Source organism: Heterodontus francisci, chromosome 15 (assembly GCF_036365525.1).
Source record: "Heterodontus francisci isolate sHetFra1 chromosome 15, sHetFra1.hap1, whole genome shotgun sequence".
In the NCBI taxonomy this organism is placed as follows: Eukaryota; Metazoa; Chordata; class Chondrichthyes; order Heterodontiformes; family Heterodontidae; genus Heterodontus; species Heterodontus francisci.
Window position 1 is genome coordinate 98,217,123 of NC_090385.1, and position 12,615 is coordinate 98,229,737.

General features: G+C 51.5%; 1 protein-coding gene across 3 annotated transcripts in view; it reads left to right on the forward strand.

Moving 5' to 3' along the window:
- The window catches only part of btk (Bruton agammaglobulinemia tyrosine kinase), a 738,635-nt gene that overhangs the window by 706,388 nt on the left and 19,632 nt on the right, over positions 1-12,615 (forward strand). For all 3 annotated transcript variants that reach the window (XM_068047893.1, XM_068047894.1, XM_068047895.1), the window contains exon 16: positions 7,071-7,189. In XM_068047893.1, coding sequence (XP_067903994.1) covers positions 7,071-7,189 — 119 coding nt within the window. The remainder of the gene's footprint in view (positions 1-7,070; positions 7,190-12,615) is intronic.

Sequence of the window (12,615 nt, forward strand, 5' to 3'; positions counted from 1 at the left end):
GTTTGAGGTAGTGTAGGTTGGATTTGAAGTGGTGTAGGTGGGGTTTTAAGTGGTGTAGGTGGGGTTTGAGGTGGTGTAGGTGGGGTTTGAAGTGGTGTAGGTGGGGTTTGAGGTGGTGTAGGTGGGGTTTGAGGTGGTGTAGGTGGGGTTTGAAGTGGTGTAGGTGGGGTTTGAGGTGGTGTAGGTGGGGTTTGAGGTAGTGTAGGTGGGGTTTGAGGTGGTGTAGGTGGGGTTTGAGGTGGTGTAGGCGGGTTTTGAGGTGGTGTAGGTGGGGTTTGAAGTGGTGTAGGTGGGGTTTGAGGTGGTGTAGGTGGGTTTTGAAGTGGTGTAGGTGGGGTTTGAGGTGGTGTAGGTGGGGTTTGAGGTGGTGTAGGTGGGGTTTGAAGTGGTGTAGCTGGGGTTTGAGGTGGTGTAGGTGGGGTTTGAGGTAGTGTAGGTGGGGTTTGAGGTGGTGTAGGTGGGGTTTGAAGTGGTGTAGGTGGGGTTTGAAGTGGTGTAGGTGGGGTTTGAGGTGGTGTAGGTGGGGTTTGAGGTGGTGTAGGCGGGTTTTGAGGTGGTGTAGGTGGGGTTTGAAGTGGTGTAGGTGGGGTTTGAGGTGGTGTAGGTGGGGTTTGAGGTGGTGTAGGTGGGTTTTGAGGTGGTGTAGGTGGGGTTTGAAGTGGTGTAGGTGGGGTTTGAGGTGGTGTAGGTGGGGTTTGAGGTGGTGTAGGTGGGGTTTGAGGTAGTGTAGGTGGGATTTGAAGTGGTGTAGGTGGGGTTTTAAGTGGTGTAGGTGGGGTTTGAGGTGGTGTAGGTGGGGTTTGAAGTGGTGTCGGTGGGGTTTTAAGTGGTGTAGGTGGGGTTTGAGGTGGTGTAGGTGGGGTTTGAGGTGGTGTAGGTGGGGTTTGAGGTGGTGTAGGTGGGGTTTGAAGTGGTGTCGGTGGGGTTTGAGGTGGTGTAGGTGGGGTTTGAAGTGGTGTAGGTGGGGTTTGAGGTGGTGTAGGTGGGGTTTGAGGTGGTGTAGGTGGGGTTTGAGGTGGTGTAGGTGGGTTTTGAGGTGGTGTAGGTGGGGTTTGAAGTGGTGTAGGTGGGGTTTGAGGTAGTGTAGGTGGGATTTGAAGTGGTGTAGGTGGGGTTTGAGGTGGTGTAGGTGGGGTTTGAGGTGGTGTAGGTGGGGTTTGAAGTGGTGTCGGTGGGGTTTGAGGTGGTGTAGGTGGGGTTTTAGGTGGTGTAGGTGGGGTTTGAGGTGGTGTAGGTGGGGTTTGAAGTGGTGTAGGTGGGGTTTGAGGTGGTGTAGGTGGGGTTTGAGGTGGTGTAGGTGGGGTTTGAAGTGGTGTAGGTGGGGTTTGAAGTGGTGTAGGTGGGGTTTGAGGTGGTGTAGGTGGGGTTTGAGGTGGTGTCGGTGGGGTTTGAAGTGGTGTAGGTGGGGTTTGAGGTGGTGTAGGTGGGGTTTGAGGTGGTGTAGGTGGGTTTTGAAGTGGTGTAGGTGGGGTTTGAGGTGGTGTAGGTGGGGTTTGAGGTGGTGTAGGTGGGGTTTGAGGTGATATAGGTGGGGTTTGAGGTGGTGTAGGTGGGTTTTGAAGTGGTGTAGGTGGAGTTTGAGGTGGTGTAGGTGGGGTTTGAGGTGGTATAGGTGGGGTTTGAGGTGGTGTAGGTGGGTTTTGAAGTGGTGTAGGTGGGGTTTGAAGTGGTGTAGGTGGGGTTTGAGGTGGTGTAGGTGGGGTTTGAGGTCGTGTTGGTGGGGTTTGAGGTGGTGTAGGTGGGGTTTGAGGTGGTGTAGGTGGGGTTGAGGTGGTGTAGGTGGGGTTTGAGGTGGTGTAGGTGGGTTTTGAGGTGGTGTAGGTGGGGTTTGAAGTGGTGTAGGTGGGGTTTGAGGTGGTGTAGGTGGGGTTTGAGGTGGTGTAGGTGGGGTTTGAGGTAGTGTAGGTGGGGTTTGAGGTAGTGTAGGTGGGATTTGAAGTGGTGTCGGTGGGGTTTTAAGTGGTGTAGGTGGGGTTTGAGGTGGTGTAGGTGGGGTTTGAAGTGGTGTAGGTGGGGTTTGAGGTGGTGTAGGTGGGGTTTGAGGTGGTGTAGGTGGGGTTTGAGGTGGTGTAGGTGGGGTTTGAGGTGGTGTAGGTGGGGTTTGAAGTAGTGTAGGTGGGGTTTGAGGTGGTGTAGGTGGGGTTTGAGGTGGTGTAGGTGGGGTTTGAGGTAGTGTAGGTGGGATTTGAAGTGGTGTAGGTGGGGTTTGAGGTGGTGTAGGTGGGGTTTGAAGTGGTGTAGGTGGGGTTTGAGGTGGTGTAGGTGGGGTTTGAAGTGGTGTAGGTGGGGTTTGAGGTGGTGTAGGTGGGGTTTGAGGTAGTGTAGGTGGGGTTTGAGGTGGTGTAGGTGGGGTTTGAGGTGGTGTAGGCGGGTTTTGAGGTGGTGTAGGTGGGGTTTGAAGTGGTGTAGGTGGGGTTTGAGGTGGTGTAGGTGGGTTTTGAAGTGGTGTAGGTGGGGTTTGAGGTGGTGTAGGTGGGGTTTGTGGTGGTGTAGGTGGGGTTTGAAGTGGTGTAGCTGGGGTTTGAGGTGGTGTAGGTGGGGTTTGAGGTAGTGTAGGTGGGGTTTGAGGTGGTGTAGGTGGGGTTTGAAGTGGTGTAGGTGGGGTTTGAAGTGGTGTAGGTGGGGTTTGAGGTGGTGTAGGTGGGGTTTGAGGTGGTGTAGGCGGGTTTTGAGGTGGTGTAGGTGGGGTTTGAAGTGGTGTAGGTGGGGTTTGAGGTGGTGTAGGTGGGGTTTGAGGTGGTGTAGGTGGGGTTTGAGGTGGTGTAGGTGGGTTTTGAGGTGGTGTAGGTGGGGTTTGAAGTGGTGTAGGTGGGGTTTGAGGTGGTGTAGGTGGGGTTTGAGGTGGTGTAGGTGGGGTTTGAGGTAGTGTAGGTGGGATTTGAAGTGGTGTAGGTGGGGTTTTAAGTGGTGTAGGTGGGGTTTGAGGTGGTGTAGGTGGGGTTTGAAGTGGTGTCGGTGGGGTTTTAAGTGGTGTAGGTGGGGTTTGAGGTGGTGTAGGTGGGGTTTGAGGTGGTGTAGGTGGGGTTTGAGGTGGTGTAGGTGGGGTTTGAAGTGGTGTCGGTGGGGTTTGAGGTGGTGTAGGTGGGGTTTGAAGTGGTGTAGGTGGGGTTTGAGGTGGTGTAGGTGGGGTTTGAGGTGGTGTAGGTGGGGTTTGAGGTGGTGTAGGTGGGTTTTGAGGTGGTGTAGGTGGGGTTTGAAGTGGTGTAGGTGGGGTTTGAGGTAGTGTAGGTGGGATTTGAAGTGGTGTAGGTGGGGTTTGAGGTGGTGTAGGTGGGGTTTGAGGTGGTGTAGGTGGGGTTTGAAGTGGTGTAGGTGGGGTTTGAGGTGGTGTAGGTGGGGTTTGAGGTGGTGTAGGTGGGGTTTGAGGTGGTGTAGGTGGGGTTTGAAGTGGTGTAGGTGGGGTTTGAGGTGGTGTAGGTGGGGTTTGAGGTGGTGTAGGTGGGGTTTGAAGTGGTGTAGGTGGGGTTTGAAGTGGTGTAGGTGGGGTTTGAGGTGGTGTAGGTGGGGTTTGAGGTGGTGTCGGTGGGGTTTGAAGTGGTGTAGGTGGGGTTTGAGGTGGTGTAGGTGGGGTTTGAGGTGGTGTAGGTGGGTTTTGAAGTGGTGTAGGTGGGGTTTGAGGTGGTGTAGGTGGGGTTTGAGGTGGTGTAGGTGGGGTTTGAGGTGATATAGGTGGGGTTTGAGGTGGTGTAGGTGGGTTTTGAAGTGGTGTAGGTGGAGTTTGAGGTGGTGTAGGTGGGGTTTGAGGTGGGAGAGGTGGGGTTTGAGGTGGTGTAGGTGGGTTTTGAAGTGGTGTAGGTGGGGTTTGAAGTGGTGTAGGTGGGGTTTGAGGTGGTGTAGGTGGGGTTTGAGGTCGTGTTGGTGGGGTTTGAGGTGGTGTAGGTGGGGTTTGAGGTGGTGTAGGTGGGGTTTGAGGTGGTGTAGGTGGGTTTTGAGGTGGTGTAGGTGGGGTTTGAAGTGGTGTAGGTGGGGTTTGAGGTGGTGTAGGTGGGGTTTGAGGTGGTGTAGGTGGGGTTTGAGGTAGTGTAGGTGGGGTTTGAGGTAGTGTAGGTGGGATTTGAAGTGGTGTCGGTGGGGTTTTAAGTGGTGTAGGTGGGGTTTGAGGTGGTGTAGGTGGGGTTTGAAGTGGTGTAGGTGGGGTTTGAGGTGGTGTAGGTGGGGTTTGAGGTGGTGTAGGTGGGGTTTGAGGTGGTGTAGGTGGGGTTTGAGGTGGTGTAGGTGGGGTTTGAAGTAGTGTAGGTGGGGTTTGAGGTGGTGTAGGTGGGGTTTGAGGTGGTGTAGGTGGGGTTTGAAGTGGTGTAGGTGGGGTTTGAGGTGGTGTAGGTGGGGTTTGAGGTGGTATAGGTGGGGTTTGAGGTGGTGTAGGTGGGGTTTGAGGTGGTGTAGGTGGGTTTTGAGGTGGTGTAGGTGGGTTTTGAAGTGGTGTAGCTGGGGTATGAGGTGGTGTAGGTGGGGTTTGAGGTGGTGTAGGTGGGGTTTGAGGTGGTGTAGGTGGGTTTTGAAGTGGTGTAGGTGGGGTTTGAGGTGGTGTAGGTGGGGTTTGAGGTGGTGTAGGTGGGGTTTGAGGATGTGTAGGTGGGGTTTGAAGTGGTGTAGGTGGGGTTTGAGGTGGTGTAGGTGGGTTTTGAAGTGGTGTAGGTGGGGTTTGAGGTGGTGTAGGTGGGGTTTGAGGTGGTGTAGGTGGGGTTTGAGGTGGTGTAAATGGGGTTTGAGGTGGTGTAGGTGGGGTTTGAGGTGGTGTAGATGGGGTTTGAGGTGGTGTAGGTGGGGTTTGAGGTGGTGTAGGCGGGTTTTGAGGTGGTGTAGGTGGGGTTTGAGGTGGTGTAGATGGGGTTTGAGGTGGTGTAGGTGGGGTTTGAGGTGGTGTAGGTGGGGTTTGAGGTGGTGTAGGTGGGGTTTGAGGTGGTGTAGGTGGGGTTTGAGGTGGTGCAGGTGGGGTTTGAGGTGGTGTAGGTGGGGTTTGAGGTAGTGTAGGTGGGGTTTGAGGTGGTGTAGGTGGGGTTTGAGGTGGTGTAGGTGGGTTTTGAAGTGGTGTAGGTGGGGTTTGAGATGGTGTAGGTGGGGTTTGAGGTGGTATAGGTGGGGTTTGAGGTGGTGTAGGTGGGTTTTGAAGTGGTGTAGGTGGGGTTTGAGGTGGTGTAGGTGGGGTTTGAGGTGGTGTAGGTGGGTTTTGAAGTGATGTAGGTGGGGTTTGAGGTGGTGTCGGTGGGGTTTGAGGTGGTGTAGGTGGGGTTTGAGGATGTGTAGGTGGGGTTTGAGGTGGTGTAGGTGGGGTTTGAGGTGGTGTAGGTGGGTTTTGAAGTGGTGTAGGTGGGGTTTGAGGTGGTGTAGGTGGGGTTTGAGGTGGTGTAAATGGGGTTTGAGGTGGTGTAGGTGGGGTTTGAGGTGGTGTAGGTGGGGTTTGAGGTGGTATAGGTGGGGTTTGAGGATGTGTAGGTGGGGTTTGAGGTGGTGTAGGCGGGTTTTGAGGTGGTGTAGGTGAGGTTTGAGGTGGTGTAGATGGGTTTTGAGGTGGTGTAGGTGGGTTTTGAGGTGGTGTAGGTGGGGTTTGAGGTGGTGTAGGTGGGTTTTGAGGTGGTGTAGGTGGGGTTTGAGGTGGTGTAGGTGGGTTTTGAGGTGGTGTAGGTGGGGTTTGAGGTGGTGTAGGTGGGTTTTGAGGTGGTGTAGGTGGGTTTTGAGGTGGTGTAGGTGGGTTTTGAGGTGGTGTAGGTGGGTTTTGAGGTGGTGTAGGTGGGGTTTGAAGTGGTGTAGGTGGGTTTTGAGGTGGTATAGGTGGGTTTTGAGGTGGTGTAGGTGGGGTTTGAAGTGGTGTAGTTGGGGTTTGAGGTGGTGTAGGTGGGTTTTGAGGTGGTGTAGGTGGGGTTTGAGGTGGTGTAGGTGGGTTTTGAGGTGGTGTAGGTGGGTTTTGAGGTGGTGTAGGTGGGTTTTGAGGTGGTGTAGGTGGGTTTTGAGGTGGTGTAGGTGGGGTTTGAGGTGGTGTAGGTGGGGTTTGAGGTGGTGTAGGCGGGTTTTGAGGTGGTGTAGGCGGGGTTTGAAGTGGTGTAGGTGGGGTTTGAGGTGGTGTAGGTGGGTTTTGAGGTGGTGTAGGTGGGTTTTGAGGTGGTGTAGGTGGGTTTTGAGGTGGTGTAGGTGGGTTTTGAGGTGGTGTAGGTGGGTTTTGAGGTGGTGTAGGTGGGGTTTGAAGTGGTGTAGGTGGGGTTTGAAGTGGTGTGGGTGGGGTTTGAGGTGGTGTAGGTGGGTTTTGAGGTGGTATAGGTGGGTTTTGAGGTGGTGTAGGTGGGGTTTGAAGTGGTGTCGGTGGGGTTTGAGGTGGTGTAGGTGGGGTTTGAAGTGGTGTAGGTGGGGTTTGAAGTGGTGTGGGTGGGGTTTGAGGTGGTGTAGGTGGGTTTTGAGGTGGTATAGGTGGGTTTTGAGGTGGTGTAGGTGGGGTTTGAAGTGGTGTAGGTGGGGTTTGAGGTGGTGTAGGTGGGTTTTGAGGTGGTGTAGGCGGGTTTTGAGGTGGTGTAGGTGGGTTTTGAGGTGGTGTAGGTGGGTTTTGAGGTGGTGTAGGCGGGTTTTGAGGTGGTGTATCGTACACGCAGACTCAAAAGGCTGGGAGAGAAATTCCATGGATTACAAACTGCAGAAAAAGCCTGTTTTCAGTGACTCTGCAGTGCAGTACTGAGGGAGTGCTGTACTGGTGGAGGTTTTGACTATCAGAGGAGATGTTAAACCGAGGCCCTATTTGTCCTCTCGGATGGATGTAAAAGATCCTATGAAACGATTTGAAGAGCAGGGTGTTGCCCCCGCTGCCCTGGTCAAAATTTATTCCTCAATCAACATCAATACAATGGATTATTTGGACATTATCACATTGCTGTTTGTGGGAACTTGCTGTGCTCAACGTGTCTGCTGCATTGCGACAATACAGTAGTGACTACACTTCAAAAAGTGCTTCATTGACTGTAAAGCATTTGGGACATCCTGGCATTGTGAAAGGTGCTATATAAATGCTATTTGGGTTCTATCCATATGGGTTTCCATTGGTATAGTCTGCAGCCTTAATCCTAGACTGATGGTATGATTTATATTAGGTATGTCCTTGATGATGAATATACGAGTTCACAAGGTTCGAAGTTCCCCGTGCGATGGTCTCCTCCTGAGGTTCTCAACTTTGCTCGATTCAGCAGCAAATCTGACGTGTGGGCCTTTGGTGAGTACCTGATATCTTTGGGAGCCAATGCTGTACAGGCCCACGTTCACATTCGGCTAATACTGATACTAGGGGTTCTGTAAGGGACAGAGTGGGGTGCTTGGCATTTGAGCTTCAATGGGTGAGAAATTGAACTTGGTAACACCATTCTTTGGCCACTGTGAGTGTCATTAGGAATCTAAAATGGCATCTGCAGTGCAGCACACACTTCTGATGCAAAAGCATGCCGGACGCCTTCTTGGTAAAGGCATTACTCGCAGTGAACGTCTGCTGGAAGTATGCAGAGTAGGCAGTTCATGGTTTCAATCAATTTGGAGTTCCACACGCCAGCTGATGCTTTCTCTTAACCTCGCACAGCATGAAGGAACTCCTTCGGCAGCACCTTCCAAACCCGCGACCTCTACCACCTAGAAAGACAAGGGCAGCAGATGCATGGGAACACCACCACCTGCAAGTTCCTGTCCAAGTCACACACCATCCTGACTTGGAACTATATCGCCGTTCCTTCACTGTCGCTGGGTCAAAATCCTGCAACTCCCTTCCTAACAGCACTGTGGGTCTACCTACCCCACATAGACTGCAGTGGTTCAAGAAGGCAGCTCACCAGCATATTGAGCATGGGCAATAAATGCTGGCCTAGCCAGCAATGCTCACGTCCCATGAAATAATTTAAAACACCCTACACGCAACCAGTTCTATTTAAAGGGACTATTAATTTTTTACAGGTTAGTTGCTGGTTGATTTCTTCTGGCTTTTGCTACAATTCTACATGTTTTGGTGCTTTCCATTGTTGTTTCAAGTTGCAAAAGTTGACAGGGAATGTTGCAGCAGGTGCTGAAGTGCTCTCAGACCAGGCCTTTCTCTGGGAGTTGAGCACGACTGGGAGAACAAGGAGAGGCCATGCCGAGCAGGACAAGCTGCGAGAAGAGGGAGGAAGAGAAGGGGGAGAAGGACTCTCAGCAGGAGTCCATATCCACCCACGGTGTTCAGGGAGCAATTCTCTGATCTGAACCTCATCAACGACCAGTTTTTTGAGACGTCTGCGTTTCACTAAGGAGGTTGTCACTGAAATCTGCCAATTGCAGTAGTCACAACTCCAGTCTCCAGTCTCAGCGAAGAGCACAGGCTGCATATACAGTAGCTGTGAAGGTGACCATGGCTATGAACTTTTATGTGTCTGTCCCCTTCCAGGATGGTGTTGGAGATATTAACAACATCTTCCAGTTTGCTGTTCACTGTTACATAAGGGAGGTGACTGAGGCTGTCTATTCAAAAAGAGATAACTTTATTTCATTCCCTCTTGCCAGAGAGCAGCAAGTGAGGATTGCAGGCGTCCCCATGCTGCAGGGTGACACTGACTGCACGCACATAGCTTTGCTGGTTCTATGTGCCAACTCTGCTATGTACCAGAACTGAAAGGGATTCCACCCCTCAACATCCAGCTGATGGATGCCCACAGGCAGCTTATCAGGCAGGTTATTGCACAGTACTCAGGCTAGCAGTCATGATGCCTTCATGCTGTGGCAGTCCGCTGTGCCAACTGTATTTCAACCCCCACAGCAAACTGAAGGGTGGCTACTGGCAACAAGGGTTATCTGCTGACAGCATGGTTCACGACTCCAGTTTTCAACCGCACACATACCTGCACAGTATGCACGCAATGCGGCCACGAGAAATCTGATAGAGCAAACCATTGACATCCTGAAGCAACGATTCTACTGTCTGGCCTACTCTGGAGGAGCCTTGCAGTACTCGGCTCAGCGGGTCTCAATGTTTGTGATGTATGTTGCATGCTGCAAAACAAGCCATTATAAGGGGACAACCCTTGCCACCAGCTAACAGGCAAGAAGCTGAGGAGCAGGAGGTGGAGGAGACAGAAGAAGAAGAGGAAGGGAGGCTGCAACCTTAGACAGACCCTTTCTGCCCGGGCTGTACGTGAAGAACTAATTCAAGTGTGATACCAGTCACCTCAACTCCACCCATTCACCAACAGTCTTACACATGTTATCTTCCTTCTGTCACTGACAATCACATTGCCCCTTTGGCTTCAATGCAAAAATAAAAGCCAACACAAAATAAACATTTCAAACAAATTAATCAATCAAATCGTGCAATATTGCATAAAAACTTGAACAAATCATCTTTGCACCTTCCCTTAGTGTCTTGCAGGTGTCTTTGCCTCTCCTAGTGCTCCTACATTGTGCTACCCCAGTGGCTGCAGCATGGCTGGTGGAAGGCTGCTGACTTTCAGTGGCAGAGACTGCAGATGGCCTTGGAGGACAACCTCAAGCAGCTTTGGGCCTACAGGGCCCAGCTTCAGACTGCACCACCTTGGCATGGGTGGCAGATGTCTGGGCTGGCTGACAGGCAACAGCAAGGGCATTTGGCAGAGTGGCATTGATGGACGCACGAATGCTATCACCCTGAGAGAAGACAGCAGGCTCATGATTCATGGAACTACTGCCATTCCCCTCCACAGCTCTGGCCTGCTGATCTTTGCAGCTCCAGTAGAAGGATTAATGTAGGAGGCCTTGCGTCCCTCGCACCAGCCACCAGCAGGCCGCCTCCAGACGCCAGCTGGGCTTTGGCCTCAGTGGGGGTCTGTCCACAGATGGATCCCAGCAGTGTCCCCAGTGTTAAACTCTAGAAAGCTTGTTATGGCAGGATAATGCTGGAGCCTATCTTGACTCAGTTTCACATTTATTGTAAAGAGTAAAAGGATTACAAAATGTAGCTCCTCACTCAAAACCTTCCACCAGTCTCAGTAAATGTCTGCTCAAGACAGACCCCAATTAACACCCTCCACCTGCATATAATCAAACAATTGGTGCACAATTAACAGATTAACACCCAGTCTGCCCACAATTGCACTTACATATGAAAATTGACTACCTGCCACTGCTGGCATATAGACCTTGTCGCTTCACCCCTCCTCTGTCAAGATTGGCGGGAGGTGGGAACTCATTGGCCCACCGACCCGAAGCCCTCCTGTCTCAAATTCCTCCCGGTCCTACTATCAAAGCTGCCTTGGCAGGACTGGGCAGATTCCACCCACTCCGCAGCCATGGCGGATGGCAGCATTCTGTGCTTGCATGGCAACTAGCTGAGATTGCATAACTTCAGTCTGAGCACCCAGATGTTGGGTAGCTTCTGCTTGTGCTGCAATGGAAGCTGAGACATCAGCCTGGTTGTGTCCACAAATGTTCTCATGGAGTTGGCCTCCACTTTCATGCTGGAAAGGATGGGCTCCAAGATCTGTACAAATCCCTAGGCCAAGTGGCGCTGGACTCCTCCATGCTCCTTGACAGTGACAACAAGACTTTTGGCAGATAAAAACAGGTCTGGCAGCATCTGTGGAAAGAGAAACTGAGTTAACATTTCAGGTCGATGACCTTTCATCAGAACTGGGAAAAGTTAGAGATGTGACAGGTTTGAACTAAGTATAGAGGCAGGAAAAGGTAAGAGGGGAGGACAGAACAAAAGGGTAGGTCTGTGATAGGGTGGAAGGCAGGAGAGATTAAATGGCAAAAGAGATGATGGTGCAAGAGAAAAGGGAAAGGTAAAGAAACAAACTTGTAAATGGGAATAGCAGAATCAGCACCAATAGCTGCTGTCCAAAAACAAAACCAAAAAACACAAAACAAAATGGGGGCAGAGATTATGATTTGAAATTTTTGAACTCAATGTTAAGTCCAGAAAGCTGTAAAATGCCTAATTGAAAGATGAGCAACTTTTTTTTGTTATTCGTTCACGGGATGTAAGTGTCACTCGCAGGCATCCCTAATTACCCTTGAGAAGATGATGGTGAGCCACCTACTTAACTGCTACAGTCTGTGTGGTTTAGGTATACCCACAGTGCTGTTGGAAAGGGTGCTGTTAGGCTTATGTGAGCTTCATTGGAACAGTGTAGAAGGCTAAGGACAGAGAGGTCAGAGTGGGAGCAAAGTAGAGAATTAAAATGAGAAGTGATCGGAATTTCGGGATCACGCTTGTGAACTAAGCAGAGGTGTTCAGCGTTTGGTAGAGGAAGTTGCATTGTGAGCAGTGATTGCAATATACTAAACTGAAAGAAGTACAAGTAAATCGCTGTTTCACCTGGAAGGAGTGTTTGGGGCCTTGGATGGTGAAGAGACAGGAGCTAAAAGGGAAGGTGTTGCATCACCTGTGCTTGCATGGGACAGTGCCGTGCACAGGGGTGGGCATGCTGAGGGTGATTGAGGAGGGACCAGGGTTTCGCACAGGAAAGGGTCCCTTTGGAATGCTGACAGGGGAGCGGAAGGGAAGATGTGTTGATGGCATCACGCTGGAGGAGGTGGAAATGGCGGAGGATAATCTGTTGAATGCGGAGGCTGGTGGAGTGGAGAGGACAAGGGGAACCCTATCATGGTTCTGGGAGGGAGGCAAAGAAGTGCAGAAAACGGTACCGACATGGTTGAGCTCCTGTCAACCACTATGGGGAGGGAATCCTTGGTTGAGGAAAATGGAAAACACTGGTATGGAAGGTTACATCATCAGAACAGATGCGACAGAGGTGGAGAATCTGGAAGAATGGAATAAAGTCCTTAAAGGAAGCAGGGTGTGAGGAAGTGTCATCCCGGAAGCTGTGGGAGTCAGTGGGCTTATAGTGAATATTGGTTGATAGATTATCCCTGCAAGCGGAGATAGAGAAGTTAAGGAAGTGAAGAAAAGAGTCAGAGATAGACTTTGTTTCTGGCAGGTCTGTCAATGCACCAAGCATTTCATTGTGCATGCCCAACAGCCTTTTCCTGTACACTGCCCCAATCTAAGTCTGCACCTGAGTCCTCTGCAGCAGAAGTTATGTGCAACCTTGCCCTGGCTGCTGGCCACTCGTGCCTGGTGACTTACCATGTGCGGATCCTGCCTCTATGTTACTCTCTAATGTATGCTCAGTGCCAGTATCTGAGGTGGGAGCTGTGAGAGTGAGTGATGGTGTTTCATCATTATCAGTCTCTTCTTCTTCTTGCACTTCATGCTCCTGCACCACTGCCTGGCCAGGTGGCTGCTCTTGCGTGTCTGAAAGGAGAAAGGCACAAGGAATGGGCTGTGGTGAGGGAAGGGAGGGGAACATAAGAGGTGCATTCATACACCATCTGCAGCTTGGGAATCAGAAAGAGATTGTGTGATGAGGGGGAAACGAGATGCGAGAATGAGGATTAAGTATGAGGATACCATCATCTTCAATCCTTTCACCCCTGACGCTGGCCACGGCATCCGTTCTGGCTGTGCCAATGATGGTGAACATCCCCTCCATTGGAGTGAGTGCCGGTCCCCTTCTGGTTAGATGCTGCTGCCTGCACTTGTATGCCACCTTGTCCTGCAAGAGAGAGGGAAGTGTGTCAGTGAAGGTCGTGCAATATGTTTGAGTAATGTGGTTGTCACGGTTGAATAGCTCGCACTGTGTGCAA